Raw genomic sequence first — 24,645 nt, forward strand, 5'->3', positions numbered from 1 at the left:
CGAGGCTGGCGCACGAATACTTCCTCATCCGCGAGATTCATACGTCGATCATCGGGTCCACTGTGTACATGTGCAGCTCGCATGGCAAGTCTTGACGGGCACGAGGTCTGGCCTAGAGGAAACGCAGCCGACTAGTTGATGGTTAGCACGCCGTGGTTGTATAGAAAGCGGAAACGGAGTGCACATCTCTGCCACTAGCGATCACATCGATGGTTCGGAAGCAGGAGAAGCCGTTGTAGGGTCGCATTTCTCGATGGAGTATCATCTCACCACGCTATAAGTGGAGGCGAAACGCAGCTGATACTGGAGAACTTGAGAACTAGCCTCGAACCATCACCCGGTTGCTGAATGGTACATTCCGTAGCTTTGATGGAGAAGGCGCCAGTGACCGGGTAGGGACCACTTTCTCTCAAGCGATGCTACGGCAGCTCCATGATTTATGTTCGGCATTTAGAGCGTGAGGTCAGTCGCCTTTCCGTCCCCGCATTTGCCAGTGCCGGGAAGAGCGGAACGCGGGCGCGCATTGGCCTTGGCAACATCACCTCATCCCGTCTGTAAAGTATCTCGTCGGACCTTATTTCCGGTTGGCCGCGTGCGCGCTTTTCCACAACTCTACTCCAGGTCGCCATTTGAGCGTCATTTAGCCTTCGAGCAGTACTCGGTTCGACTTTCCACCCGGCTGCTCAGCGCGGCTGTTCATCATCCGTTTCAACGCTCTTGCATAGCGCGAGCAACAGGCTTGATGCGTTGAATACTGTGGTCGAAAGCTCGTTGGCTTGACGGCACGTCAAGTCGCCACTGCATTCCACGGGAGATGATACCTGGGAGACCGATGGAACATCGCGGGACTCGACAGTAGCAAGACTCGGTTGCAATGAATTCTCGGGCTATGAAAGTGTAATCGAATCTCCGTTCGCAGCCCAACTAGCCGTATTGAGCTGTCTTCCAGCACCGATGTTGTTGCTTTGCTCCAATGAGTGATAGACAAAGTTGCCCGTGGCGGAGTCGGGCGTGGCGCCTCCTGGCCCGTACAGTCCATCGTCCCCGGTGCCGAGTAGCAGCTTCCGATCACCGTATGGACCCCAGATGTTCGTGGCGGTGACGTAGGACACGGTGTAGGAGTTGGACGACGTGCAGCCGGAAGAGAAGAACAGGAAGTACGTTCCGCCGCTGTATCGGATGACGGGTGCCTCGATGTTGTAGCTGTCCGCCACACCATCGTTGTTGTACAGATTCACGGGCCCGGCGACTCGCGTGTAGCCGTCGGATTCGGTCTGGATGAGCATCAGACTGGTGTTGGGGCTCGTGTACGAGGTGCTGGCGCAGTAGCCGCCATTGTTCGCCGCCGGCCCGTCGATCTTGTACACCACGTAGCGCAGCTTGCTGGTGGGGTCGAGAAACCCGGAAGCATCGATCGCCCCTCCGGCAGATTCGGGGCAGATCATGGGCTCGGTGGAGCTGTCGTTGTACGGTCCGGTCACAGTTCCGCTCCGCGCCAATCCGGTGCAGTGTACGGCCGAGTTTGATTTCAAAGCGGCAGCGTAGTACATGGCGAATGAGCCGTCATAATCGGTCTATTGGAAAGTCGAGAGCTCCGAATCAGCATGGAAGCGCCTTGCTTGCGGTTTCTTTGAATGCGCGTGGTGGGAACGGGACAGCAGCACATGCTCTTACCAATTGGCTGACGTCCGGAGCCCAAGTAGTATCAGCAGTCGCCCAATTGCTGTAAGCTGGGACGTTGTCGGTCGGGAAGGGATCTTCCAGCGTCTGGTCCCAGGTGCCACTATCGTCGAAATTCTTGTTCTTTGTCATGGCGATGTTCAGGCCGGCGGTCGTTGTGCCGAAGACGTACGTCACGCCGCCAATGGTGATGCTGCTGGGATCCGGGAAGTTTTGCCCGTCGAGCACATTGTAGGCCATCGTATCTCGTAGGGCCAACTGATGCAGTGAAGGCGAGGCATCAGTGATGGCGGCGAGGGCGATGAGGCTCAGCGGGATCGGGGCGAAGGTTGAGAAGAACATTGCTGATGTTGCTCGAAGAGCGTAAGTAATTCTCGAGGTGTTGTAGGGTTTCAATATTTTGGGCACGTCGTAGAGATGTCTTTATATACTCACGTGGATGTCGGATCGAGCTATGGCCATCGGAAAGGTGGACCAGCGTTACGGCCAACGCAGAGCAAGTCGTTGTTCGGTTCCATCCGGACCTGGCAGAGCTCTCTGCTACAAGGCAGAGGATACATACTTATGCAACCTAACAACGCCAGTGTAAAGCATAGCTATGCATTAGCTCACCATTGCGTGGAGATAGGAGGGGATGCTGTGTATGTACCAGGAGGGAAATGGTACTTATAGGACTGAACCTGGCGGTGCTGGACCGGACAACACCGAAACAGGGCGTTGCTCCGGTCTGGATCTTCTCCGCATTCGAGGATCCTCCCTTTCGTAAGCGTACCGGTCGCGAATAGATGATGCTGTGCGGATCTACAACACCCTTTTGCTCCTCTCACAGCCAATGGCAAACGAGCACGCCCCAACTTGCCAACTTGCCTCGGCTTGTCTGGAGTCACTTTCCCCAATCCAGCAACCGTCTGAACGGTTCATGCCTTTTGCAATTTGCGGCCGGAGCGTCCTCAAACGCGCACCGCAGAATTCGCGAGTACCTGACTTGCAAATCGATATTTGGCCTCGGTTTGGGGCAAGACGTGATAGTGGGAATGTCCCCTGAAGGTTGGTTCCTCTCATAAGGGTGCCTCGTCGCGCCCTCTCCTTCGCACCTTCGCATTTCCTCGTCCCCACCCCGCTACCCTCGCGCGATCATGATGTTATTGTTCGATTTCCTCCTCGCGGGCGCGCTCTTCCTCTCCTCAGCGACGGCGCTGGTGGCACCAAGTCAGGATCCGTTCTACACGCCTCCCGCTGGCTTCGCGTCCAAGGCACCGGGCACAGTGCTGAGAAGTCGCACCGTTCAGACTGCGTTCCTCGGCCTCGTGCCCAATCCCGTCCAAGGCTACCAGCTGCTCTATCGGACGACCGCCACCAATGGCTCGGCCATTGCCACCGTGACCACCGTCTTCAAGCCCTTCGGTGCCGCACTTGATAAATTCGTCTCTTTCCAGACCGCCTACGACAGTTCGGACACGGTCTGCGACCCGTCGTATAACTACCAGCTTGGGAACAACAACACGGACCTGATCGTGGCGTTCGAGAGCCTGATTCTCGAGAGCTACATCCTCGAGGGCTATATCGTCTCCGCCCCCGACTATGAAGGTCTGTCCCTGAGTGTTTGGCGTGTGAGAACTGCGATGCTGAGAGTGAGCAGGTCCTGACGCTGCATTTTCCCCCGGACATCTATCCGGAATGGGCGTGCTGGACAGCATCCGTGCCGTCTCCAGCTTTGCCTCCTTGGGATTCACTACGTCGAAGCCCGCAGTCGTGGCTGTCGGCTACTCCGGCGGAGCTATCGCCACTGGGTAAGGATCACTGTGGGAAGTTTAATCAACGGAAGATGTTCTAACGCTTTCTCTGCAGATGGTAAAGCACAATCGACGAAACCCTATGATCCCGAGATGCCGGCTAACTCTCTCGTCATGCAACCAGGACGGCTAGCTTGCAGAGCACCTACGCGCCGGAGCTGAACATCAAGGGCTTCGCGTCTGGCGGAACACCTGCGTACGTAGACCCTTCGGCAGGCAAAGTGTGTGAGCACCTGACTATCTCTGCGGGAATTCCGCTTGATTTACCCGCGGCTCACCGCTTGTTCTCCGACTTGTCCTGTACACAATCGAATACGTGCTGATTGTTGTGAGCAGGAACCTTACCGGGACACTGGTCTTCCTTGACGGCGAGCTCTTCAGCGGCTTTCTCCCTGCTGCTTGTGCGTTCACATACCGCCCCGGGTATTACATTGCGAAGACGAGCTGACCATGAACAGTGGCTGGACAGCTTAAGCCGTCCGCATACCAAGCAGAGCTAGAGCCCCTCTACAACAAAATCATCACCCCCTTCGGGCGCTCCAAGGTCGAATATGCCGATGAGAACTGCGCTCAAAACGATATCTTCAACTTTGCCGAGCAGTCCATCCTGTCCACTAAATTCCAAACGTTGGGAGAGGGCCTGTTGTACGACCCGACCATCAGCGGAATTTTCGAACAAAACATCATGGGCATCCACACGAATCAAACGCCCGTTGCACCGGTCTATCTGTACCACGCACGCAACGACGAGATTATCCCCTACCTCAATGCCTCGACGCTGTACAACAACTGGTGCGACCAGGGTGCGACGGTGCACTTCACCACTTTTGGGAATGGCGGTAAATTTGCTACCCCCTAAGCCTGGTGCCACCCGGTTGCTCACTCTTTTGCTGCAGGTCATCTCACCACCGAGCTTCTTGGTGTACCAAGCACCCTCCAATTCGTGAACGCGGCTTTCGCAGGAACGGTGGCCAAGGGCTGCTCTCAGCAAACCGTGCTGAACAGCACGCTGAACCCCCTCGCACTGGCCGCGAGCCTGGAGCCGCTTGCCGTGTCGCTGATTGAAGGACTTAACATTGCGGGCTTGGAAGATATCAACATCAAGAACGATCTCAATCTTCTGAAGAGCGGGCTGTAGAGCAGTGTTCGAAAAGGACTGCGTGTGGAGTGCGCTTGGCCGGCTGGAGGAGCGCCAATAAGGAATTAGAGACTGTGTTCGTGAGCGCGGCAGCTACACTGATTGATTTGTCTCAAGACGTACGCTAGGCAACATATTTCCGATACTCGTCGGTCCAACTCTCATCTTGCTCAAACACCCGACGCTTGCAGTAGAGCACTGCCGTTCCTGTCGCCAAAGATCGTACCACGCTTGGTATAGCCTGTTGCACTCCGGTACATCGCTCGCCCGCTCCACGACTGCAACGCGCCTTTCTTCCAACTGAACAATCGCCTCGCCCATCTTTGCCGCCACCAGACTATTCCAAGCACCCTCTTGCTGTCTGCGAGCTCGCAAAATGTCCAAAGCTTGCCTCCGGATCTTTGGATCCCGGCACTTCAATATGACGAAGTAGGTTGGCGGTATGAGCCCGGTGTCTAGCGAAAAGTCAATACCATGCCCTCATTCTCACCCTCTCCCGGATGTCCATCCATAACTGACTGGGCCAGGTGTAGAATCGCTTCAAAATCGGGCAAAAAGTTATCCCATTGCGCTTGTGCCTGCGCTGGAAGCGGCAAACAAGGCGCAGGCAAAGGAGTCTACGCAGGAACCTATACGGCTGGAACCGAATCACACTGTCAGTTGATGATGGGCCCGGACTGCTTGTGACGAACTTCAGCATCAATGGCGTGGGCGACATCGTTGGTGCCATCGGGCAGGAGATGGGTGCCGCAGAGCCTGGTCAAACAACGCTGCGGCTGTACCCCACAGATTTGACGGCTGGCTCTGATACGGCGTGGCAGGGCGTTTACGAGACGATGACGCCGGCACAGGTTGCGAAGGATGATGCATTGTTTTTCTTCGCGGATGCGACTTGTCAGAGTTGGTCGGAGATCACCGTTCTGAGCTATGGCCTTGTGCCGGTCGATCAGTTGATCTTTACGGCAGACGAAAAGGGGAAGAATGTCGCCGTCAATGCGCGAGCATGGAGAACAGTGACGACGAGGAAGTGATGAGCTTTAATCGTAGAAAGACGTAATTCCTCAGGCATACTTCTCACTTTTTCCACCCAGCCTGGCGCAAGGCTATGAAGCCGAGGTTATCCACAACCAACCAAATTCTCCGCACTTCACCCCGGACTGCGAACAACGTGAAATAGTGCCCCTTGCGCTTCGGCATTCACCGATACCGGCGGGGATGCGGCTATGGCAAGCATTAGCCGCGAAACTATTTACGTCCTCGCCCATCTTCTCGTCACCATTGGAATGTTGAGTCTGCTATTTGCACCGTGAAGTTGGTACCATGGGTCGCCCAGAGCAGACAGACAGCGCGAACGACAAGGAGCGAGCAACTGTTGCGGGAACGCATCTCGAACAACTCCCTCTCGAAGATCCGCAAGATCATGGCTTCATCGCGGACTCGAGTGAACTGCCAAAGGGCTACTACAAGAGCCCGTCTTTCATCGGCACCATATGCGCTGTGGGCTTCGCTTCGGCCGGAGCTGTTGGCGGGTTCGCTCTCGCTGCGCCTAATCTGAGCATCATAAATGCCGATATTGGACCAGTCCCCGGGTCGGTGGTTGACTGGGTGTCGCTCGTCTATACTCTGGGCGGAGCGGTGGGACTCTTGCTCGTTGGGAGATTGAGTGATCTATTTGGGTGAGGAGTTGACATACCGTCGCGTCGTCCGAAGCCTGACTGACATCTTCCCAGACGTCGCTGGTTCATGATTGGCGGCTCTACCCTCGCCCTCGTCGGTTCCATCATCGCTGCAACGGCACAGACAATCCCTGTCCTCATCGGCGCGGTGAGCATCATTGGAGTAGCAGCGGCGGCACAGTTGTCCTTTACTCTGGTGTCCAACGAGCTGGTTCCTATGAAACATCGCTTCCTGATGAACGGTATCATCTATCTCTGGTCGGTCCCGATATCTGGCATCGGACCCGCGGTCTCAAAAGCGTTTGTGCTTCAGACTTCGGCAGGATGGAGAGGGTGAGTCGTCTGATGTGGAGTATCCCCATCTTCTACTGACTCCCGAAACAGCGGTTTCTATCTGATGATTGCGGTCAACGCTACGGCCGCGATACTCTACACCATCTTCTATTTCCCGCCAACGTTCGAGGAAAAGTTCTCGGGTCGAACGAAGCTACAGCAGCTCAAAGACTTTGATTTTCTCGGCGCATGTCTTTTCACCGCCGGCCTCGTCTTGTTTCTTCTGGGACTCTCCTCTGGTGGAACGGTATGATATGTAACCCGTCCATATCCCCAACATTGTCACTAACAGCTTCGTAGGTGTATCCCTGGGACTCAGCCATCGTAATCAGTTTCCTGGTCGTCGGCGTCGCGGTCCTCGTCGCGTTTGCTCTCTGGGAGATATACGCTCCGCTCAGAGAGCCTCTACTGCCCGTGAAGCTGTTCAAGAGGTTCTCCTGGGTAGCCGTTTCCGTCGACTTAGGTCTCGGGGCATCTGTCTACTACGCCATGGCCATAATCTGGCCTCAGATGGTCGCAGTTCTCTACACCGACGACGGCGGAGCCTCGATGCGTGCCGGCTGGCTGAATACCATTCCAGGGATTACCATTGTTGCTGGACAGATTACAGCTGGGCCATTGGCTCGCCACGTAGGCAAGACGAAGATCCAGGGTATTGTCTGCCTACTTGTTGGCGGAAGCCTTCTCGCCGGTATCGCATCGTGCGGTGTTGGTGACCTCGCAAGGGCGGCAGCCCTAATGGCCGTGGGCAACTTCTTCATTGGCTGGCTAGAGAGCATCCTGCTAGTCAATGCAGGCATTGACATCGCGAATCAGCGGGATATTGGCGTCGCACTCGGCGCAGCTACATCGATGCGCAGCACAATTTCGACCTTTGCTTCGACGATCTACCTTACCGTGCTCTCCAATCGTCTCGCGACGACCATCCCGGCTGTCGTACCTCCTGCACTGGTTGCAGCTGGCCTGCCCCGTTCTCAAGTCGAGGCTTTCTTGACCGGGTTAACCACGGGCAATCTCACCGGCGTGCAAGGACTTACGCCGAGCATAGCCACAGCCGGAAAGCAAGCGTATCAGAAAGCCAACGCAATGGCGTTCTCGACCGTCTTCCTGACGACGTTGGCTTTTACGGGCGTGGCTGTTGTGCTCTCTTTCTTTTTGCCGAATGTTGACGATGCTATGAGCGGACAGGTTTCGGCGACTTTGCATCAGAGGCGAGAAAAGAGGGCGAATGAGGCGAAAGAAGTGTGATGATGGAGTTCGCTCGCTAATGCGAATTTGTACGCACGTTGTCGACTCTCTATGTTATGACGAATGGAGTGCTGCATGCTACGTGGAGATGCCCTGCTCCGTTCCAATTCATCATCCTCTGAGGTCTGGCATTGCGGCCGCCTTCGTGTCACTCCTAAGGCTGTGAGTCGTCACTATGAGTCGAGTACAGTCGTCATTACAAGAACATCGCTCTAATGTTCCGTGAAGAGATCAAAGATCGCGGTGTTCTCACCGTGGCCGGCTTTGACAGCTCAACCTGACTTCAGTCATGGGTACTGCTCGGCGCCGTTGCTGAGTTGCTCTCGCGCATGAGTGCTCTGAATGTAGCACGTTCCCCTGGCGTTCGATTGACACGTAGCCCGTAGAGATCTTTGCAAGACAATATCCACCGAGTCTGTCTTCAGTCGGCATTGCAAAGGGCAGCGTCGTCTTCAGTCTCGCCGACCTAGAGTCTGCAGGGGAGTCAGTACGTATCAGAGCGTAGATGCAAAGCAGACGATCTCACATAACGACCTCAAATGGCTGTCCTCTAATCTCCGTGCTCTGGAATTCGATGCCCGAAACGTTCGACTTTACTTTGACGTACGGATCGGGGGTGAACGACACTTCGGCGTAGCCGCGGATGAGTCGGCGCCAGTAGCACGCTTCTGCTGCCGGCGACGTGTAACGATCGCGAAACTGAGCTACGGCGTTGTCGGCTATGCGCTGCGCCGAAGCTGGATCTCCGAAATATGGCATAATCCTCTCTTCCAAATCGGAGTAATCGCGCGCAACACTGATGTAGTTCTGCTCAGAGCCGTCCGGGACGAGAAGGTGATGGTAGAAGGTATGCCACTGCAACTCGTGCACGATGGGGACTGAATTGCAGTTAAGCTGATATTTCAGGCGGCCTGGAATTCCACGTTCGATTAGTGAAGGCCTATACGGTGCACACGCTGCAGATGAGCTTGCCTACCGGACCAGCTACCGCCTTCCGTATAAGCGGTGAACATGTAGCGGCACATGTCTTCGTTCTTCATCTGATCTGGGTGTCGGTGGCCGTCGATCTCGTCAATTCCAGCAACGTCCCCCCAGCTTTTACCCGCTGCCGCCGCCAGTAATCCCTCTCGTACGGGGCGGTTTGTCCACATGTGGCCACGCCAAAAGACTTTGGCAATCTTCGCGACCAGTGGAGCATCACGCTCTGCCGCTCTTCGTCGCATTTCCAGGAATCCGCTTGCTTGAGGTGGATCGGCAAACCAGTTGAAATCCGGCATCACCCACATCCGCTGGTGGAAGTCGCTACTCGTGTCGCGAGCAGCGCCAAACACCGTGGTCGTTTCGTTCCTAAACGTGTTAGTGCTACATCAAGAAGGCCAAGGTATGCTACTTCTCCGGCATTCGTTCGGCTAGAAGTATGAGGAACTGAAGTACCCACCAAGTACCCGATACTTTCGACCGGTCTTCTTGAGTCATCGTAAACTCTACCGTTGGCAACGTTTCTCCAGCAGCAGTCGCACCCTGGAGAGCCCGGTACAGCATACTGAGGGTAGCGCGCCCACGCCTGCCTGCCAGCCCACCGTTTGTAAGGATGAGGTTGTTGTCGTGAATCATCACCGTAGATGCCATATCGCCATCCTCGCGGTCTTCGATGTTGAAGTCTGCCGGCCCAATCTTGTGGCTTCGCTCCTTCCAGTATGCAACAGCCCTGTCAATTTCGTGGTAAAGCTTCGGGAACGCTTTGTCGCCTGTTGTAGCAGGTTAATTGGTGCTGAGGTGCGAGTAGAGAACGGCCAACTCTCTTACATTGATCGGAGCTGAGCGCAGGATTTTCGGCATCGCGAGACGGGACAAATGCCCACTCCACTAGCGGCGAGGCTTCTAACTTGGGTGCGAAGTGTAGTGGAGTGGTTGATACCGCAAGAAAATGATATTGGATGACGAGAAGAATCCCCAGAAACACACAGGCCAACCATGTCTTCGTTGCAAATGGTACAGAGGACATCGCACCGAAGAATGCGACTCGATTTACCGCAAATGAAGTCGCAACAAAGTAATAGACAGCCGGATGCTACCCATGGGAGAGCGTACTTCTAATTCTGGCCCCCGGGTCGGACAGCACGTGGGCGGTAGCACGGTAGCCTCAACGCGCTAGATCGAGCAGCGGTACCCCTGGTCTAGCATTCCTTGCGGGCTCCTCCACACCTCTAGCTAGCCTAAACTTAGAGCAGCAACTCTGCTGCCCAGGCTGCACACGGCCCTCCAACCCCAATCTTAGTCCCAGGTCAAGATCTGCGATGTTGGACCCTCCCACCGTGCTTGTCTGGCCTTGCTCTGCGCCTAGTGGGTCAGCTAGACTTTCGATGCATCGAAGAAATCTCTCGCATTGTCAACTCTCTTCAACAACTATCAACGACCCGGGGGTCTTGTTTGCGTCATGCATTGGTTTCAGCGACGGTATTTTGTCGCCGGTTCGCTAGGTGTCACATGTCTGTTACTTGTGCTGGGCTTTGGTGCATCCTGGTCACCTACATCATCGCCGACTCCATTGTCATCTCCACCCTCTCCTGCACGCCAAGGCGATTCGTCCTCCGTGTGGTATGCAGACTTGGACAGTCGGAATCTCATGCTCGACACGCAGCGATGCTACGACCTCTTTCCAGGATTGTTCCAAGGGACTGAACATGCCCCATGGAGCCGTAAGGGTGCACACATTACACCGAAAGCGCTTGCAGATCTAGCTTCGATGGAGGGTAGCTACCATGGCATTGTTTACGAGGGCGAAGTGAGGTTCTTTCTGCATCAGCTCTGCGCTGCTTATTCCTGACGTTGTGTTTCAGGTCTACATTCTGGACGCCAAACCCGGTAACACTCTCTCCAGGGGCACGGCTACTTTGCTGGACATGTATCGGGCCATCATCACCGCGCCTGAGCCAGTGCCGAATGTCGAGTTCGTCTTCTTCGACCTCGATCTCCCTCCAAATGTGCCGGCATGGGGTTATGCAGCGCGACAGAACGAAGAGGCCGACCTATGGTTGATCCCAGATTTTGGCCACTGGACATGGAGTCAGCCTAAAGTCGGCAGTTACAACCAGGTGCGACGCCTGGCCGCTGCCATTGACCGCAAGGACGGACCAAATCACGTTGCCTGGGAAGACAAGAATCCGACCTTACTATGGCGAGGTAGACTCTCCGGATGGTGGCGTGATGACATGTATGATGCCAGCAAAGGTCACGGCTGGTCGGATGTACAGGGTATGGATTGGGGTAGTCGTACGGACGTCGAGGCAAAGCACCTTTCCATGCCAGACCATTGCACGCACAAATATCTCGCCCACGTCGAAGGCGTGAGCTACTCTGGTCGGTTGAAGTATCTTCAAAACTGCGAGAGTGTTATCGTTATGCCTGAGCTTGATTGGCAGCAGCATTGGTACGGGCTGTTGCAGGCAGATGGGCCGAATCAAAATTATGTTCGGGTACGGCGGGATTGGAAAGACCTACCAGAGAAGATGGACGAGCTGCTAGCGGACGACGAGTTTGCACATCGCATCGCAAAGAATTCAGCGCGCACCTTCCGAGATCGATACCTTACGCCGGCAGCCGAAGCGTGCTACTGGCGCGCGCTGCTTGCGCGATGGCGAGAAGCCAGCTTCGAGCCGGAGCTGTATGAAGTCAAAAACGGGGTCAGCCAGATTCGTGGCGTCTCACTGGAATCCTTTCTCTGGCAACGGCGGCTTGAGTGGGATCCTTCATGATGCAAGTGTCAGATCACTGCTATCGAGCACCGCCTTTGCTGGAGTGAGCGGATCTTGATCGGCGATACTGCCGTCAATAATCGCCTGCCCGGGCATCATTCACCGGACCCATAACAACGGCATAGGGCGGAAGGCAAACCCCTCCGCAAATTAATGGACGGCATGCACGTCGGAATAAGCCACGACGGGGTCCGCACGCCCTCTGCGACGATCATTCGCGACGATCATCTGTGATGGAGGTCTAGACCCTGCAATATTGGCAGTTCAGAATGGCCAAGCCGAATGCCTCACCGATAACAAGATGATGATGCAACCATTGAAGATGCAGCAAAATTTCGCATTATCAGTGGAGCGATGCAGCACGAAGGCGTCGTGTATCTACAAGGATACCCTTGCCGCGTATCCGCAACTTGCCGAACGGGTCCAGCCTCTGGTGTGAACCATCCAGACAGCTCCCACTAGAACTAATTGGGTAGTAGCTTGGCAGCCTTGTCAGCAAGTTGCTAGCCTCGCACATGCGGCTCCCCCTGCTTCAATATTGGCAGCATGCATCTTACAGCGCTCCACACTTGTTAAAAGGATGGTCTAGATGTTAAAGTAAGTGGCGGACTAAGACTCAAGATGGAGATCATAGTTTCACTAGATTCGAAGGCGCGAATGTAGCCTCGGCGATGGGATAGCGGAGTCTTGAGCCGGAGAATTCGATGACAGAAGGGCTCTTACCCATGGTTGCAATGGCTTTGAAACGAGGCCACTTGCTAATCTCGAGGAAAACTTAATGCAGGCTCAATGCAGCTGTATCGCCGACAGGGATGGTTCGTTGAGGCCCGCATTGTCATGCATACCTCGGACAGCACACCGCACAGCGAAGCCTTGTGGTACCGCTTCGACCGCCGAAGGCCTGAGGTTGCGGACACAACTGCGCAAAGATCACCGCTCAGTGACGGTATGGCACTATCGAAACTACGGAATGGTGTCACCAGAGCGTTGCTGTCGGCACATGCGAGAATTGAGAGCGGCCAAGCATGCAGAAAACGCGGTCGTGCAGAGCAGAGCCAGGATGGTAATGAGCAAAACACTGGGGCACGAGCAATGACCATCTAATGTACTCTCAACGCCATGCAAGGGGTTAGAGCATCTGAGCTGTGTCAAAATCGATTCCCAATGGTTCCGAGGTTGGGCAGGACCCGTGGGTGTGTCCACTGATCAAAATCATAGTGACTTGCCTCAGTTCTTTGTGCCCATCTACACTCCAATCATTCGTTCAATCACATTCTCTTGCTTACTTTCATTTCATATCAGCTTCTCATACACACGAGAAGGCACGAGAAGCTATGAAGACTCAGGCTCTCGTTTTACTTGCACTTGCGACCGCCTCGGAGGCAGCGTCGGTGCAGCAGTGTGTCGTGAGTCTACAAGGTGCTGTTGATGTCGGATAGAGTCGGTGTTAACATGCAACAGGCATCATGTATTGGAGAAGCTATCGTCGCTACCCATTGCAAGCCCACGGATAGCTATTGTATCTGCGACTCGGATGTCTTCCTGTCGTCCGTTCAGGAGTGCTCGACGACTACGTGCTCTGTGGAGACACAAGAGAGTCAGTATCAACCTCGCTATTCTGTTGACAGCTCACTGATATCAATGTGTCTAGACGCCTCTCTGGCCGCAATGGAGTTTTGCGGCAAAGTCGATCTTGTGAAGCGAAACGCTTTCACAGACGGCCGTCAACGTTGGGTTGAGGGAGGTCAAGAGCATTGGCGCGAGGGAGGACAAGAGCACTGGCGCCAGGGAGGGCACGAGCACTGGCGTCAGGGAAGCTATGAGCACTGGCGCGACGGAGGGCATGAACATTCGTCTTTGTGGCATTACAAAACGGCTGAGCACGGCCACTCGACCGTCACCACGGAGTCTAAGACGCACACCCAGACGCGCACGAAGCCCTGGACTACGATAACTAAGACGCGCGCCCACACACAGACCTACACGCGTGAAACGACAAAGACCAAGACGCATGAGTCGACGAGCAAAGGTCGACCCACGCATCCGGTCACTGTCTCTCCAAGGCCTACCCATTGGCCTTGATCGACAGCCACTCGGCCAGGAGAGTGAACTAACGCTGTTCTTGGAGCCTCGACTTTCTCAACGCTCATGAAACTGGCGATGGTTGTCAGCATTACGCGCCTTCCTGAACGAGAAATTCTCCTCGGTCTAATCTTTCGTATTTATTCGGTTGAGGAGTTCCTGGGTATTGTCTCTCTGCGGGTACCATATACACAAATCATTTTGAGATAACACATGAGTCTCTGGTACACACTATCTCCTTTCACAACCATGGTCGTTGCTCTCTATGGGCCTGGCGCAGTTTACGAGAGCCGCCTAATAGATCAACAGGGACCATTTCACCGATTTACACAGATCTGGCCCAACTCGGACGGCGGTGCTGCTCACCCGCACTTCCCTATCAATTTTGCAGTTGCCAATGGATTTCGGCAGATCGAGCCTAGAGTCCGGGGTCCAGAACGCAAGCATAGCCAACCATGGCGGCATGCGTACTTGTCCCAACTCAGTCCGTTGGCCGAGATAGCCTGTGATGCCGCATTCAATACTCCTTAGACGCGCAGGTATTTCTCATCAGATCCAGGAACGACAGCCCGACGTCCCACATGCCAGCGTCACGATTCCCGAACATGGCTCGCAGCCGGAGAATTCCTTAGTAGGCCCGCTCGGGCCGGGAGCTAACTTAGCCCCTGCAACCCTGCTTGCTTGGCAGGTACGCAGCCTTGTACAATCGATCCAGACTGTTGAGAAGACGGATAAATAAGCGCAATACCAGAAGTATCGGGCGTCTGTTGGCGATAACGGCGATAAGAAACCAAGCATGTGGAAAGTAGCCTTCACTCATCTTCTCCCCTGGCACGTTCAGCGTCCTACAGCTAACACTGCCACGAGAAAACATCACACGTCGCCAGCGATGGCGAGCATTTTCGCGGCGCATACCATTTGGAAGCTGGCAACCTTCTGTATCATCGGCGCCGGCCTCTTCCTTTCCGCCAGCTACTTCTCGCGAGATTTGCATCACCATACCCTGCCCCTCGACCGATCCAAACCCTTCCCCAAGAAAATCTGGCAAACATGGAAGGTCGACCCTACCCGCTTCGAAGAGACCGACATGGAACGCTCAAGGTCATGGATGCTGTTAAATCCACAGCACCGCTACGAAGTGTTGACCGACGGCAATGCGCTCGCGTGGGTGCAGGAACAGTACGGACCTTACGGACTCAACCGGCCAGATATCGTCGACATGTATGGCTCTCTCACGACGACGATCATCAAGGCTGATCTCATCCGATATCTCGTCATGTATGTCGAGGGCGGTGTCTACACAGACATCGATGTCGAAGCCGTGCGGCCCGTTTCGTCGTTCATCCCTCCGCGATATCCAGAAGCGGATGTGGACATGGTGATTGGGATCGAAACCGACCAGCCCGCCTTCAAGGATCATCCTGTGTTAGGCTCGAAGTCGCAGTCTTTTGTGCAATGGACCTTCATGTGCAAGTCGCGGTTGCCAGTCATGATGAGACTGATCGAGAACGTCATGGCATCCATTAAGGCGCTCGCGACGAGACAGGGCGTGCCGATATCCGAAATCGTCTTGTCCTTTGACGATGTGCTCTCCACCACCGGCCCATCTCAGTTCACCAACGCCGTCCTCGCCGAGATGTCACAGATGGCTAGTAATGTGTCGTGGGACATGTTCCACGGTCTATTCGAGGCTAGATTGGTGGCGCGCACCTTGGTCCTGACGTCGGAAGCCTTCGCGGCCGGATCAGGTCACTCGAATTCGGGCAATGGCCGGGGCAGAGGTGCAATGGTGCAGCATCACTACCATGCTTCCCACTGGCCTTCGCAACACCATCGACAACTGCATCCCGTCTTTGGAAATGTGGAGAAGTGCAATTGGGATCGGGAGTGTGTGGATCTGTGGGATGTCAACACCGCCTTCTTCGCATCTCTTCCCGGGGACGAGCAGCTCAAGATGATCGAACTGAACAACAAGGGTCCGGACAGAATGCCGGATGAGATGGAGGACGAATTGTCAGATGACTCGCAGGTTTCAAAAGATGATGAGACGAAGACCAAGTTGGAGGCTGAGCCCGAGATTGATCCCTCTCGTGGCATCGAGGGGGAGCAAGAAGGTGCGATGGAAGGATCCGATGATATGGAAGAGATGTTCAACATGCGTTTTGGGATTGGAGACAGCTAGGGACAGCTCTTAGCATTGTAACGAGGGAAGCGGGGGAGTTCTCTTTGTGCTTCATCATATGTCAGAACATATTCGTTTGGAGTCTACGGACTCGTCTATGATAATTCATGACTTTGTGTTTGCGCTTTCAAGCTGCACCAATATCCAGGCGATAAAGACCTTGCACTTCCCTGCGCTGTTTCGGGATTAATTCGATGCGCAGAATGAAACAATTGCAAGCAATTCATACACGCTCAGCACATGTCTAGGTCTTGCAGAATGTCCCTCGCATGGACATCGATAGCTCCAGATTGCGAGTCTCCAAGAGTTAGTCCGAGAAATATTTGGTCGTCCATGTAGCCGTGATACTTTTGCGAATGGCCCTTCCAACTCATACTCGTGATAGAGTAGACGTCCGGCCGCCCGTGCACCCACAGCGGTCTTGCAGCGATGGCGTGCAAGGAGAATGGCGCACTCCGCCGAAACAAGACCACGTACGGCTTGTAGAGCTTTTCGTCGGTCGAAGACTTGATGTGGAACATGCTCGCGATGAAGGTGGTGTCATCGCTAACGACACATTTGGGATCTGTGCGTTCGCACATTGTGATGGAGAGCGAGTTGGTGGCCTGCTCGAGGTGTTCCCTGCCTCGCGCGAACTCGGGCACCACAGTCCCAAAACACACCTGGTCCACATGCCTGCTCGTCGGCGCAAGATCTCGACTCACGGCTCCATTTGCATGAATCTTGCCGAGTACCCGCCGTGGAAAGAGACTTCGTTGAATGAACATGTCGCCTCGACTGTCCCAGAAATAGAACGACTTCGAATCCGCGGGTGCGAGATCTTCTAGATGGCCCATCCGCGTGGCGTTGTGAAAGTGGCGCGGTCCGAGGAACTCTTCAAAATGAAAGGGCGAGAGGATGGAGCGTGCATCTTGAGTCCAGCCACCGGAGCATTCGGCGTCGTGGCGAGGTCCATAGGTCACAAAAGGAACGTCCGGCCCGTAGAAGACACGAGCGTCGGTCTTTCCTCTGCAGGCCTCATCAACAATGGCTGGCTGGGGAATCGGCGCGATGTCCGAGATGCAGTCTAGTAAGCCATCGTGCTCGTTCCACCGTGCAGCAGGACACACTATCTGCTCGTCGATGAAGTGCTCGTCTCGGCGGTGAAGGTGACGCTTCTGCTTATCTTCGGCATGCTGCTCTCCGATGGGTTGCTTCTTGGATGACGCCTTCGTCATTGCTTCTGCCCGGGACAATTCTTCCTCAGTCCATGTGGGCTGCGTTGGTTGGTCATCGCCGTCTTCTTCCTTTCTCAACCCCTCCGTGGCCAATTCTGCAATCCTCGATGCCTGCTTGAGTGACGTTCGTTCGGAGGACTCGTCGTCGCTGAACTGGCCCTCCGTAGACTCCGCCTCTGCCCGCTCACCGTCATTACGATCCGCATCCCATGAAAGTCCATCACCCGACGGGCGAGCACGGCGAGCGAGAATAATCCACATGTCGTGCTCGGTCGGGTGAGGTAGGATCATCGGATCGATGACCGACTGACGGTTGAAATTCACGGGGATGAGCTTGCGATCCACAGGAGTCAGAGCAAAGATCTCGCGATACTTGATCTCGTTCGCATCGTAGTCTTTCGCGATGCTGGTCGCGAGCGATTCGAACTCGTCCATGTCGGCTGGAAGGTGATTGACGGGTAGCGCTTCCTTCGGGTCTCCTCCCATCTTGCTCTTGCCCCGCAAAAATGCTACGCCATTGGCTTCTATCCATGATACACCCGGTCTGACTGCGTCCTGGCGATGGACATTGTGCGCTGCGAAGCCGGATATCAACACGAGCGCGCAGAGCACGATGAGGATCTGCTTCAAACGGAACCGCGCATACCGCAGAAGTGACACTCGAGGTCGTGATGTTGCGGCGCCCCATTTCTCCGGGTCTTTTGAGTCGAGAGCCCCCATAGCAAAGAGGTGAATATGGTCCTGCGGTGGAGCAGAAAACGAGCAGACGATGCGCCTGGCCTTGGGCGTGCTGATGAGAGCCTCTTCTCCGTTGGCATAGGTGGGCAAGCAGTATTCGAGCCTGAGATGAACACTTCCGGAATCTGTCCAATGCTCTCGACGCAGAACCTGAAAATGTCTTCGGCAATGGTGTCGAGAAGGACATGCGAGTGGAAGACATAATCACCCCCACGTTTAACGCATCATTTGCTTACTGTCTAAAGTATCGGTACATGGCGGATAAGAGATTCCAATAACTAGCCAACCCATTGAAGGCTCAACCACGCAGGGATGCCGCGGCACGGCGATTTGCAGCTACAAGGCTTTACATCAACCCACAGGCGTACGGCGCTATGTGGACCAGACTTTCAGCCTTCTCTCAAACCAACCTAGCCTTCGGAACGTTAGCGCGGGCGTGGATGCACGCACGGAATGTCGCGGCAGACCGCTGGGCGCGCTTGACGCGGCAATTTAAGTGTCGGTGGCTTCGCCGCTGCGGAGACGAAACTCGACACGATGAACGTCATCTCTCCATCGACCCAGCGGGTCGGAGATAAGTTCCAACCTATTACAAGGATCTGACAGCTGTGACAGGGACGCCGAGTCTGGTAGACCCGTGTACCTTATTCCGTAGCTCACCCCTACGGAGAAGTCTCATCTCCAACTCGGGCAAATCTTATCAGCCGCGACGAGTCTCGACCCCTTTCAAATAGTCAATGATGCGGTGAAACCTCCGAACTGGCCATGAACGTGCTTCGGACATGGATAAGGGGATGTTGGCTGCATCAAGCGTGCAGCGGGGTGTGAAGTGACGACCAGGTACGCTGCGCCGGGCTATCCCTGCCTAGACTGCATTTTCTGAGTTTGCCTTGTGATCGTTGAGCTTCACTCCATCTCTTCGGCAGTTCATGCGATTCCAGGAGTCGGCAATCGTTGCCGATTACACATCTTATTCTCTTGCGCGGTGACATTATTCCTTCGCTCGTGGGCTCCGGCAAGTTTGCTTCTCCTGCCGTCCTTCACTCCGCTGGCTCCGGCGTCAGTCAAGATGCAATCACCAAACACTCGATGGCCTATCTTTCTGCTCGGGGCAACGCTCATTTCATTGATCATCATCCTTTTCCCCCATTCTACGACTGATCGCGGCGCCTCCAACAACGTCGAGCGTGCGTGGAACCCTTCTGCTCGTCGGACGTATACGACAAGCATCCCCGAGCCGCATCGAGTATATCGCAAGGCGCTCATCATCGCATCAGTTCAGAAAGAGGACACGAATTGGACATCAACGCTGCCAGATAACGTCGATGTACATCGCTACATCAATGACAACCCCCAAGCCGAGTTCACGGTGCCGATGAACAAAGGCAACGAGGTCATGGCGTACCTCACGTACCTCATCGACCATTACGACCGCTTGCCGGAAGTGATGGTATTCGTACACGCACATGAATTCACCCACCACAACCCTTGGCTCCTCGCCGAACACACTCCGACGATGGTACGGCGACTCAGCCCCCACCGCGTGATCCGGGAAGGCTACATGAATCTGCACTGTGGCTCTTGGGACGAAGGCACCTGCCCCGCAACCATTCGCCCAACCGAAGGAAGACCGTGGCGCGAGTTCCAAGACATTTGGGAGTCGCTTTTCCCCAACGACCCTGTTCCCGAGGTGCTGGCCCAGCATTGCTGCGGCCAATTCGCCATCTCCCGGCACCGGGCACTGCAAGTCCCGCGTGAAGAATTTATCCGACTGCGGCAGTGGATGTTCGACACGAAGATGAACCTGGGGATCACAGGCCAATTTTGGGAATATCTTTGGCACTTCATCTTCACTGGCAAGAATATCTACTGCCCGGATCAGCATGTGTGTTACTGCGATGGCTTCGGGATATGCTTTGAAGACGACGCAGAGTTCAATCGGGTCAACAACCTCCTGCTCGGGGTCGATAAGCTCTACGCAGAGGTGAAACTCAGCCGAGAGCAGGTGAGGGCAATGGAAGACATAGAAGACACGGAGCCGCGAGAGCAGGTGGCTGATTCGGCGCTGGCGAGGCAAGATCGAATGACAGCTGTGATGCAAGACATGTCGGCCGATGTCTGGTCGACAGTCGCAAAGGCACGGTCACGGGGCAGGGATCCTAGGATTCGTGCTGAAAGGTCGAAACGGCGCTGGGAGGAAGGTGATGGTTTCAATTGAGCGTTCGCTGCTGTGCAAAGTCTGATAGAACGTACTCAATCACGATTGCAATCCTGCCATGCTCCCGTCTGTCTTCTCGATCTTAGTTGTTCGGGCATTGATTTGGTCAAGCAATATTTCCCGCCCTAGACACGAGCGGCAAGCACTCGTAACGAATGCATCACCGTCTCGTTCGTGATGTGGAGACCCCGTTCGCGAGGCTTAGACCGATACGAGCAGTCCATGGCAGTTGGGGTTCCGAATAACGGCGGAAAGAGCTCAGATCCTGCAGTTGGCCGCTGGAGGGCAAGGGTGTTGGCCACGCGCATCGTAGTGGAAGGAGAGCGTTTATCAACCACCCCTTCCGGGTGTACTCAACACCAGAAGCGCGGAAGTGGTTGGCCGCACGCGCTGCCGGGCAGTCGAAATCGGGAGATCCTTTCTACCAGGCCTGGTTGGATGCCGGCATTAGCGAGACTGAGATTCACGAGACGCTTCGTGCCGCGACAGCTTGGGCCGACGCGCAGGATGCTTGGTTGGTAGCAGTGCAGTGCGATATGTTGGCTTGGAACTAACTAGGTGCGCTCATCTCTCTACAACCCTGAGGAGATGATGGTATACGTTTTGCATGTTCGTGGTAACTACGGAACCGGTCTGACAATGACTGCACATGCATCTCGAAAGTTGCCTCAAGCCGTCGATGCTGTCCAGCTGGTCAAGCGGGACAACGTGCCTCTTCGGTGGACATCTCCCGCTGAGTTGCAAGGCTCCTATACCTTCGACAGTCTCCGATCGTTCCTTCCATTGGACTTCGAAGGGCGCAAGGTCCTCGTCACTCGGCGGGATGTCACCTTCGCCTTTCTGGAGAGACCGCGCGTCGCCTCTTGCCACTGAACAAGTACTGCGAGGACCACAACTACCTCGACTTAGAGAATAAGAAGATATCCGCGCAAGAAGGAACCAGCGAAGCTTGATTTCTTACTTTCTTTTCGAGGTTTCACCTACGCGACGGCTTCACAGCGGCCCATCTTCCAATCGATATTCCTCATGCTCCTCCCAGTCAGCAAGAGCAGTATCATTTATTGTTCCGTCCTGTATCGTTTCATAGTCGATGGGTTTCGCGACCTGCGGACCCCTGCGCAGTAGTGTCTTCCTCGAGCGTCCTCGCAAAGGCGATTCGATGAACTTGAGCCGATGGCGGATGGATGAATGTTCAAGTTGGTGCTCGAAGACATCACAAAGATACAAGTGTCGGATTGTTCCTTGTTCTCTCGAACAATAGTCAAGAAACCTCCTAGGTGTTCCTTGGCACAGCACGACGTTATTCAGTTCAAGCTGTTCTAGCACTGTTGCGCTTTTGAGGAGAGAATATAGGGCCTGCTCGCGGGCGACAAGATCATGGAGTTTCAACGTCTTCAGAAGCGGTAGTTTGACGGTGTCGGCAATCTGCTCGAGATGTTTCGCGCTCGCTGTCGATGGAAAGGGAGACGCGAGTTTGTAGTAACGGAGTTCGAGCGACTCCAGTGAAGTGCAATGGCGCAGGAGCCTGGTCAGGCCGGCAAGATTCTCCTCATCGACCGCTTCAGCCGATGTCTTCAAAAGTGGTTCTTCACGAGGGTTCGAAAGCCTCAGCGAAAGCGATTTCAAATTGGTGATGCACTCGATCAACGCAGGGCTCTCCCAATTGACCTTGTCAAGCTCGGAGCATGCCAGACTGCAGTCAACGTCGCACCAGAAAATCGTCAACCTGTCCAGCTGGAGTCCGCTTTCGGCGATGGCGCGCATCGTGATGTGAAACGTCCTGGCAGTAGCATCCCATCTGTCGGTGCAAGCATTGCAATATCCTACGGCACGAACGTGTAGAGTTTTCGTTCCGGACACAGCAAGGCTCTGAAAGCCAGTGGCAAGGAGGCGGATATGCTCCTCCGAGGCCAAGAGGTCATCCTGATCATGTTGGCGCGCTTGGGGGATGTTTATACCCTCCTCTGCCTGTTCGTACCTTTCGTCGCTGCCATGTTCCCGCTCGACATGGTCATGAAGCTGCTCCGTGTCGTCCATAATGCCCACTACCTCTATGGTGTGCAAGCAGTCCACAAACAGGGGCGAAGTCATGGCTCGGACAAATGTATGCAGACCTTGGCGAGTGAGTCTGACTCGTCCCGAGTTCAATCGGTATGAGCTTCTGAAATGGTCGTGTGCTACCGCGGCACACAACCTGCGACTTGTCCTGCGGAGGCTGAGAATGTCGGCCTTCCACAGAAGCTTCATAATGGCTTCAATGATTTCGTTGGGCAAGCGCTCCAAGCCTTGTACTGATGCTTTGATTTGTCTAGGGTAGATTTGTGCTCGAGGTCTTTCGGAAACCGGTGTCGAGCAGTGATTTTTCGAAGTGTCGTGGCTGGCCGTCGGCCGATGCAATCCGGCTGCCTACCTAACGCATCTCAGTATTCCCAGCCGCACTGTCTACGGCTGTCTGAGGACCCGGAGATAGTCCGCAAAGCATCCACGCCGACGTTGCTGTCAGACTCCCTCAATATCTTTGATTGTCGCGAGACTTTCTCTAGCCTTCTCGGATTCCGACGCAACGGCATCCTCAACACGTCCACAATTCGCGTTCTCAACACCATCGTACGCTTCCAACAGGAGGGCCAGTGCCGTTGTTGACCCCTCGGCATAAAGCAATATTGTTCCTCGTGCCGCCTGCGCACTCCGCCTGACAAGCCATTCTTCTAGCCCTCCCCTTCCGCCGGGCATGGCGATGAGTCTGGCTAACCACCTCTAAAGTTGTAGCGGAACAGTCACCTCTCCACAAGCGGCATTTCCTAGCACGTAATCTGGATTGCCACCATCCTCGAAGTACTGTGCGACATTGCCTAAGCTGGAGGCCTGTCCAGCAGTGCACGATGTCAACTGATAAATATAGCACGTGGCAGGACTCTCCTCTCCTTCTGGAGGCGACCAGGCCCATACTGACGCCAAAGGATGCGCCAAGGCCGCTTCACAGCACTCGAAGGCCGAGCCGTTCGCCGGCGATTCTACTGACGTGGTATTCAGATTACTGGGAGCCAGGCCCACGATACCCTTCCCACCGGCTACATAGTTGGCGTAGTTCGAGTATGCCGCAGTCTCACACGCGGCGGAGGGGGCAATCGGGACGGTAGTCGAGGTAGAGGTCGTTGTGGTCGTCGAAATAGAAGTTACGGTTGTCGTCGTGGTGCTCGTTGTGGGAATGACGAGTGTCGTTGTTGTGTTCACTCCTGGAGTGGTAATAAATGTAGAAGTGGTGGTCGCACGTTTAAGTTGGGTGGAGGTGGGCGCAATGACTATCGACGTTGCGGTCGACGTCGATGTGACGCACACGCCAGCATGATGCCAACAGTGTACTGGGCCTGGCCAACCATGCTGGCGATGACGATGGTGCTGGGGATGACGATGGTGCTTCGAATAGTGGGAGCCGCGGAAGTTGGCGTTCGCGTCGAGGTCGCGTTTCTTCCGTGCGTAGACGGCAGATGGGTCATATGATGCTCCTGGAAGCGATTCACCAATGGGCGTGAATGCCAAGGACACTGTCACGCTTGTAGAAACGGTCGAAGTGGACTACGTCGATCTAAATTAGCCCTGCGTTGGGGTACTGCACCATCTCTTGCATACCGCTGAAGTCGAAGTATCTGTTTTGGTGTTTGTTTGGACAGAAGTGATAGTGGCCGTGTCTGTTGTCGATGGAGCAATTGACGTTGTCGTTATGGTAGAGGTCGTGGTAGAGACGGTGAGTGGGGTTGAAGTTGCTAATGTGAATTGTCACTTCCTTATGCCTTTGCTGCAGAGTCGACGCACACATACTAGTGACTGTCGTGGTCTTTTGCTTGGTGCAAGTGGTCGTGGTAGACCATTGAGTGTATTGCAAGGCCCCCTGTGTAGGCCACATCTGCGTGTAGCAATATGTCGTATCGCGTGGGGAATGTTCATGGACTTTATGGGCCGCGAAGGCTGTACCCGCCAAGGGCAGGAGGAGCAGGAGGCTACAAACGAGTGACTGCATCTTGCAACGCGGTGTTATGTGTGTCGAATGGAAGAATCGCGAAAACAGTTCCCCTGCTAACACTTCCGACCTAAGCAGCGGACGTTGCGGAAATAAGATCGTACTAATCCAAACCCCCTAATGTCGCTAAAATTGCGTGCCCCGCGCGTCGTTCTAGAATTACGAGTGTGCATCTTCTATAGGCCGTTGGCCAACCGTCCGGAGTTTGGCAACACAAGTCACGAAGACAGATGATCATGGGGTGCAACGGAGTCCCGCCGGTCGCGGAACACGTCAAGGCCATGGAACAAGCGCGTACTGTTCACAGTGTACTTGCAAAGGACAACGCGAAAGGCTTCGATAGGGGTAGAGTTGGGCAGCGAAAAGGTTGATTTAAGCTTTGGAGGCGTCCATGGCGAGGATCTAGCGCGACAGCTCCCGCATCCCTCGCAGCCACGTGCGCTAACGTTGCCATCGCGTCGCGTCCATTCCGAGTGCCGGCTATCCGGTGGGCAGGCATCCAGACAGCTACTGAGACTGAGACGAACCACAGATGGCCGTCACATTGTCGGTCGGGAAACGCTGCCA

At 54.9% G+C, this 24,645-nt stretch overlaps 11 protein-coding genes across 11 annotated transcripts; 6 read left to right on the forward strand and 5 right to left on the reverse strand.

Moving 5' to 3' along the window:
* Positions 1 to 439: 439 nt before the first annotated feature.
* On the reverse strand, positions 440 to 2,186 carry BDY17DRAFT_16913 (glycosyl hydrolase). The gene is made up of 3 exons (XM_033729795.1): positions 2,116 to 2,186; positions 1,675 to 2,033; positions 440 to 1,574 (listed from the first exon to the last, which is right to left on the reverse strand). The coding sequence occupies exons 2-3, from the start codon at positions 2,020 to 2,022 to the stop codon at positions 888 to 890; spliced, it is 1,035 nt and encodes a 344-aa protein (XP_033594276.1). The 5' UTR covers positions 2,023 to 2,033; positions 2,116 to 2,186; the 3' UTR covers positions 440 to 887.
* Positions 2,187 to 2,583: 397 nt separating this feature from the next.
* On the forward strand, positions 2,584 to 4,770 carry BDY17DRAFT_289553 (secretory lipase-domain-containing protein). Its single transcript, XM_033732365.1, has 6 exons — positions 2,584 to 3,267; positions 3,320 to 3,470; positions 3,598 to 3,669; positions 3,810 to 3,874; positions 3,932 to 4,312; positions 4,370 to 4,770. The coding sequence occupies exons 1-6, from the start codon at positions 2,817 to 2,819 to the stop codon at positions 4,609 to 4,611; spliced, it is 1,362 nt and encodes a 453-aa protein (XP_033594277.1). The 5' UTR covers positions 2,584 to 2,816; the 3' UTR covers positions 4,612 to 4,770.
* A 1,161-nt stretch (positions 4,771 to 5,931) lies between these two features.
* Positions 5,932 to 7,868, forward strand: BDY17DRAFT_320230 (fungal trichothecene efflux pump; the record flags this gene model as incomplete). The annotated part of the gene is made up of 4 exons (XM_033736411.1): positions 5,932 to 6,287; positions 6,342 to 6,620; positions 6,672 to 6,867; positions 6,921 to 7,868. The coding sequence occupies 4 exons, from the start codon at positions 5,932 to 5,934 to the stop codon at positions 7,866 to 7,868; spliced, it is 1,779 nt and encodes a 592-aa protein (XP_033594278.1).
* A 273-nt stretch (positions 7,869 to 8,141) lies between these two features.
* On the reverse strand, positions 8,142 to 9,914 carry BDY17DRAFT_16965 (glycosyl transferase family 90-domain-containing protein). Its single transcript, XM_033729799.1, has 5 exons — positions 9,675 to 9,914; positions 9,307 to 9,616; positions 8,845 to 9,215; positions 8,395 to 8,779; positions 8,142 to 8,341 (listed from the first exon to the last, which is right to left on the reverse strand). Exons 1-5 carry the CDS (start codon positions 9,871 to 9,873, stop codon positions 8,335 to 8,337), a joined length of 1,272 nt encoding a protein of 423 aa, XP_033594279.1. The 5' UTR covers positions 9,874 to 9,914; the 3' UTR covers positions 8,142 to 8,334.
* Positions 9,915 to 10,494: 580 nt separating this feature from the next.
* BDY17DRAFT_320232 (lipopolysaccharide-modifying protein) lies at positions 10,495 to 11,623 on the forward strand (the record flags this gene model as incomplete). The annotated part of the gene is made up of 2 exons (XM_033736412.1): positions 10,495 to 10,653; positions 10,709 to 11,623. The coding sequence occupies 2 exons, from the start codon at positions 10,495 to 10,497 to the stop codon at positions 11,621 to 11,623; spliced, it is 1,074 nt and encodes a 357-aa protein (XP_033594280.1).
* Positions 11,624 to 13,075: 1,452 nt separating this feature from the next.
* Positions 13,076 to 13,705, forward strand: BDY17DRAFT_307063 (uncharacterized protein; the record flags this gene model as incomplete). The annotated part of the gene is made up of 1 exon (XM_033735091.1): positions 13,076 to 13,705. The coding sequence occupies one exon, from the start codon at positions 13,076 to 13,078 to the stop codon at positions 13,703 to 13,705; it is 630 nt and encodes a 209-aa protein (XP_033594281.1).
* A 796-nt stretch (positions 13,706 to 14,501) lies between these two features.
* BDY17DRAFT_329356 (nucleotide-diphospho-sugar transferase) lies at positions 14,502 to 16,335 on the forward strand (the record flags this gene model as incomplete). Its single annotated transcript, XM_033737866.1, has 3 exons — positions 14,502 to 14,584; positions 14,678 to 15,718; positions 15,918 to 16,335. 3 exons carry the CDS (start codon positions 14,502 to 14,504, stop codon positions 16,075 to 16,077), a joined length of 1,284 nt encoding a protein of 427 aa, XP_033594282.1. The 3' UTR covers positions 16,078 to 16,335.
* On the reverse strand, positions 16,047 to 18,098 carry BDY17DRAFT_350573 (uncharacterized protein; the record flags this gene model as incomplete). Its single annotated transcript, XM_033738188.1, has 2 exons — positions 16,047 to 18,002; positions 18,079 to 18,098. The coding sequence occupies 2 exons, from the start codon at positions 18,096 to 18,098 to the stop codon at positions 16,121 to 16,123; spliced, it is 1,902 nt and encodes a 633-aa protein (XP_033594283.1). The 3' UTR covers positions 16,047 to 16,120.
* A 561-nt stretch (positions 18,099 to 18,659) lies between these two features.
* Positions 18,660 to 20,116, forward strand: BDY17DRAFT_289563 (uncharacterized protein). Its single transcript, XM_033732366.1, has 2 exons — positions 18,660 to 18,682; positions 18,747 to 20,116. Exon 2 carries the CDS (start codon positions 18,912 to 18,914, stop codon positions 20,058 to 20,060), a length of 1,149 nt encoding a protein of 382 aa, XP_033594284.1. The 5' UTR covers positions 18,660 to 18,682; positions 18,747 to 18,911; the 3' UTR covers positions 20,061 to 20,116.
* Positions 20,117 to 20,650: 534 nt separating this feature from the next.
* On the reverse strand, positions 20,651 to 22,481 carry BDY17DRAFT_17011 (uncharacterized protein). Its single transcript, XM_033729802.1, has 2 exons — positions 21,022 to 22,481; positions 20,651 to 20,964 (listed from the first exon to the last, which is right to left on the reverse strand). The coding sequence occupies exon 1, from the start codon at positions 22,305 to 22,307 to the stop codon at positions 21,054 to 21,056; it is 1,254 nt and encodes a 417-aa protein (XP_033594285.1). The 5' UTR covers positions 22,308 to 22,481; the 3' UTR covers positions 20,651 to 20,964; positions 21,022 to 21,053.
* A 78-nt stretch (positions 22,482 to 22,559) lies between these two features.
* On the reverse strand, positions 22,560 to 24,078 carry BDY17DRAFT_307068 (uncharacterized protein; the record flags this gene model as incomplete). Its single annotated transcript, XM_033735092.1, has 4 exons — positions 22,560 to 22,817; positions 22,842 to 23,636; positions 23,691 to 23,824; positions 23,880 to 24,078. 4 exons carry the CDS (start codon positions 24,076 to 24,078, stop codon positions 22,560 to 22,562), a joined length of 1,386 nt encoding a protein of 461 aa, XP_033594286.1.
* Positions 24,079 to 24,645: the final 567 nt, after the last annotated feature.

Source organism: Neohortaea acidophila, assembly GCF_010093505.1.
Source record: "Neohortaea acidophila strain CBS 113389 unplaced genomic scaffold BDY17scaffold_1, whole genome shotgun sequence".
In the NCBI taxonomy this organism is placed as follows: domain Eukaryota; kingdom Fungi; phylum Ascomycota; class Dothideomycetes; order Mycosphaerellales; family Teratosphaeriaceae; genus Neohortaea; species Neohortaea acidophila.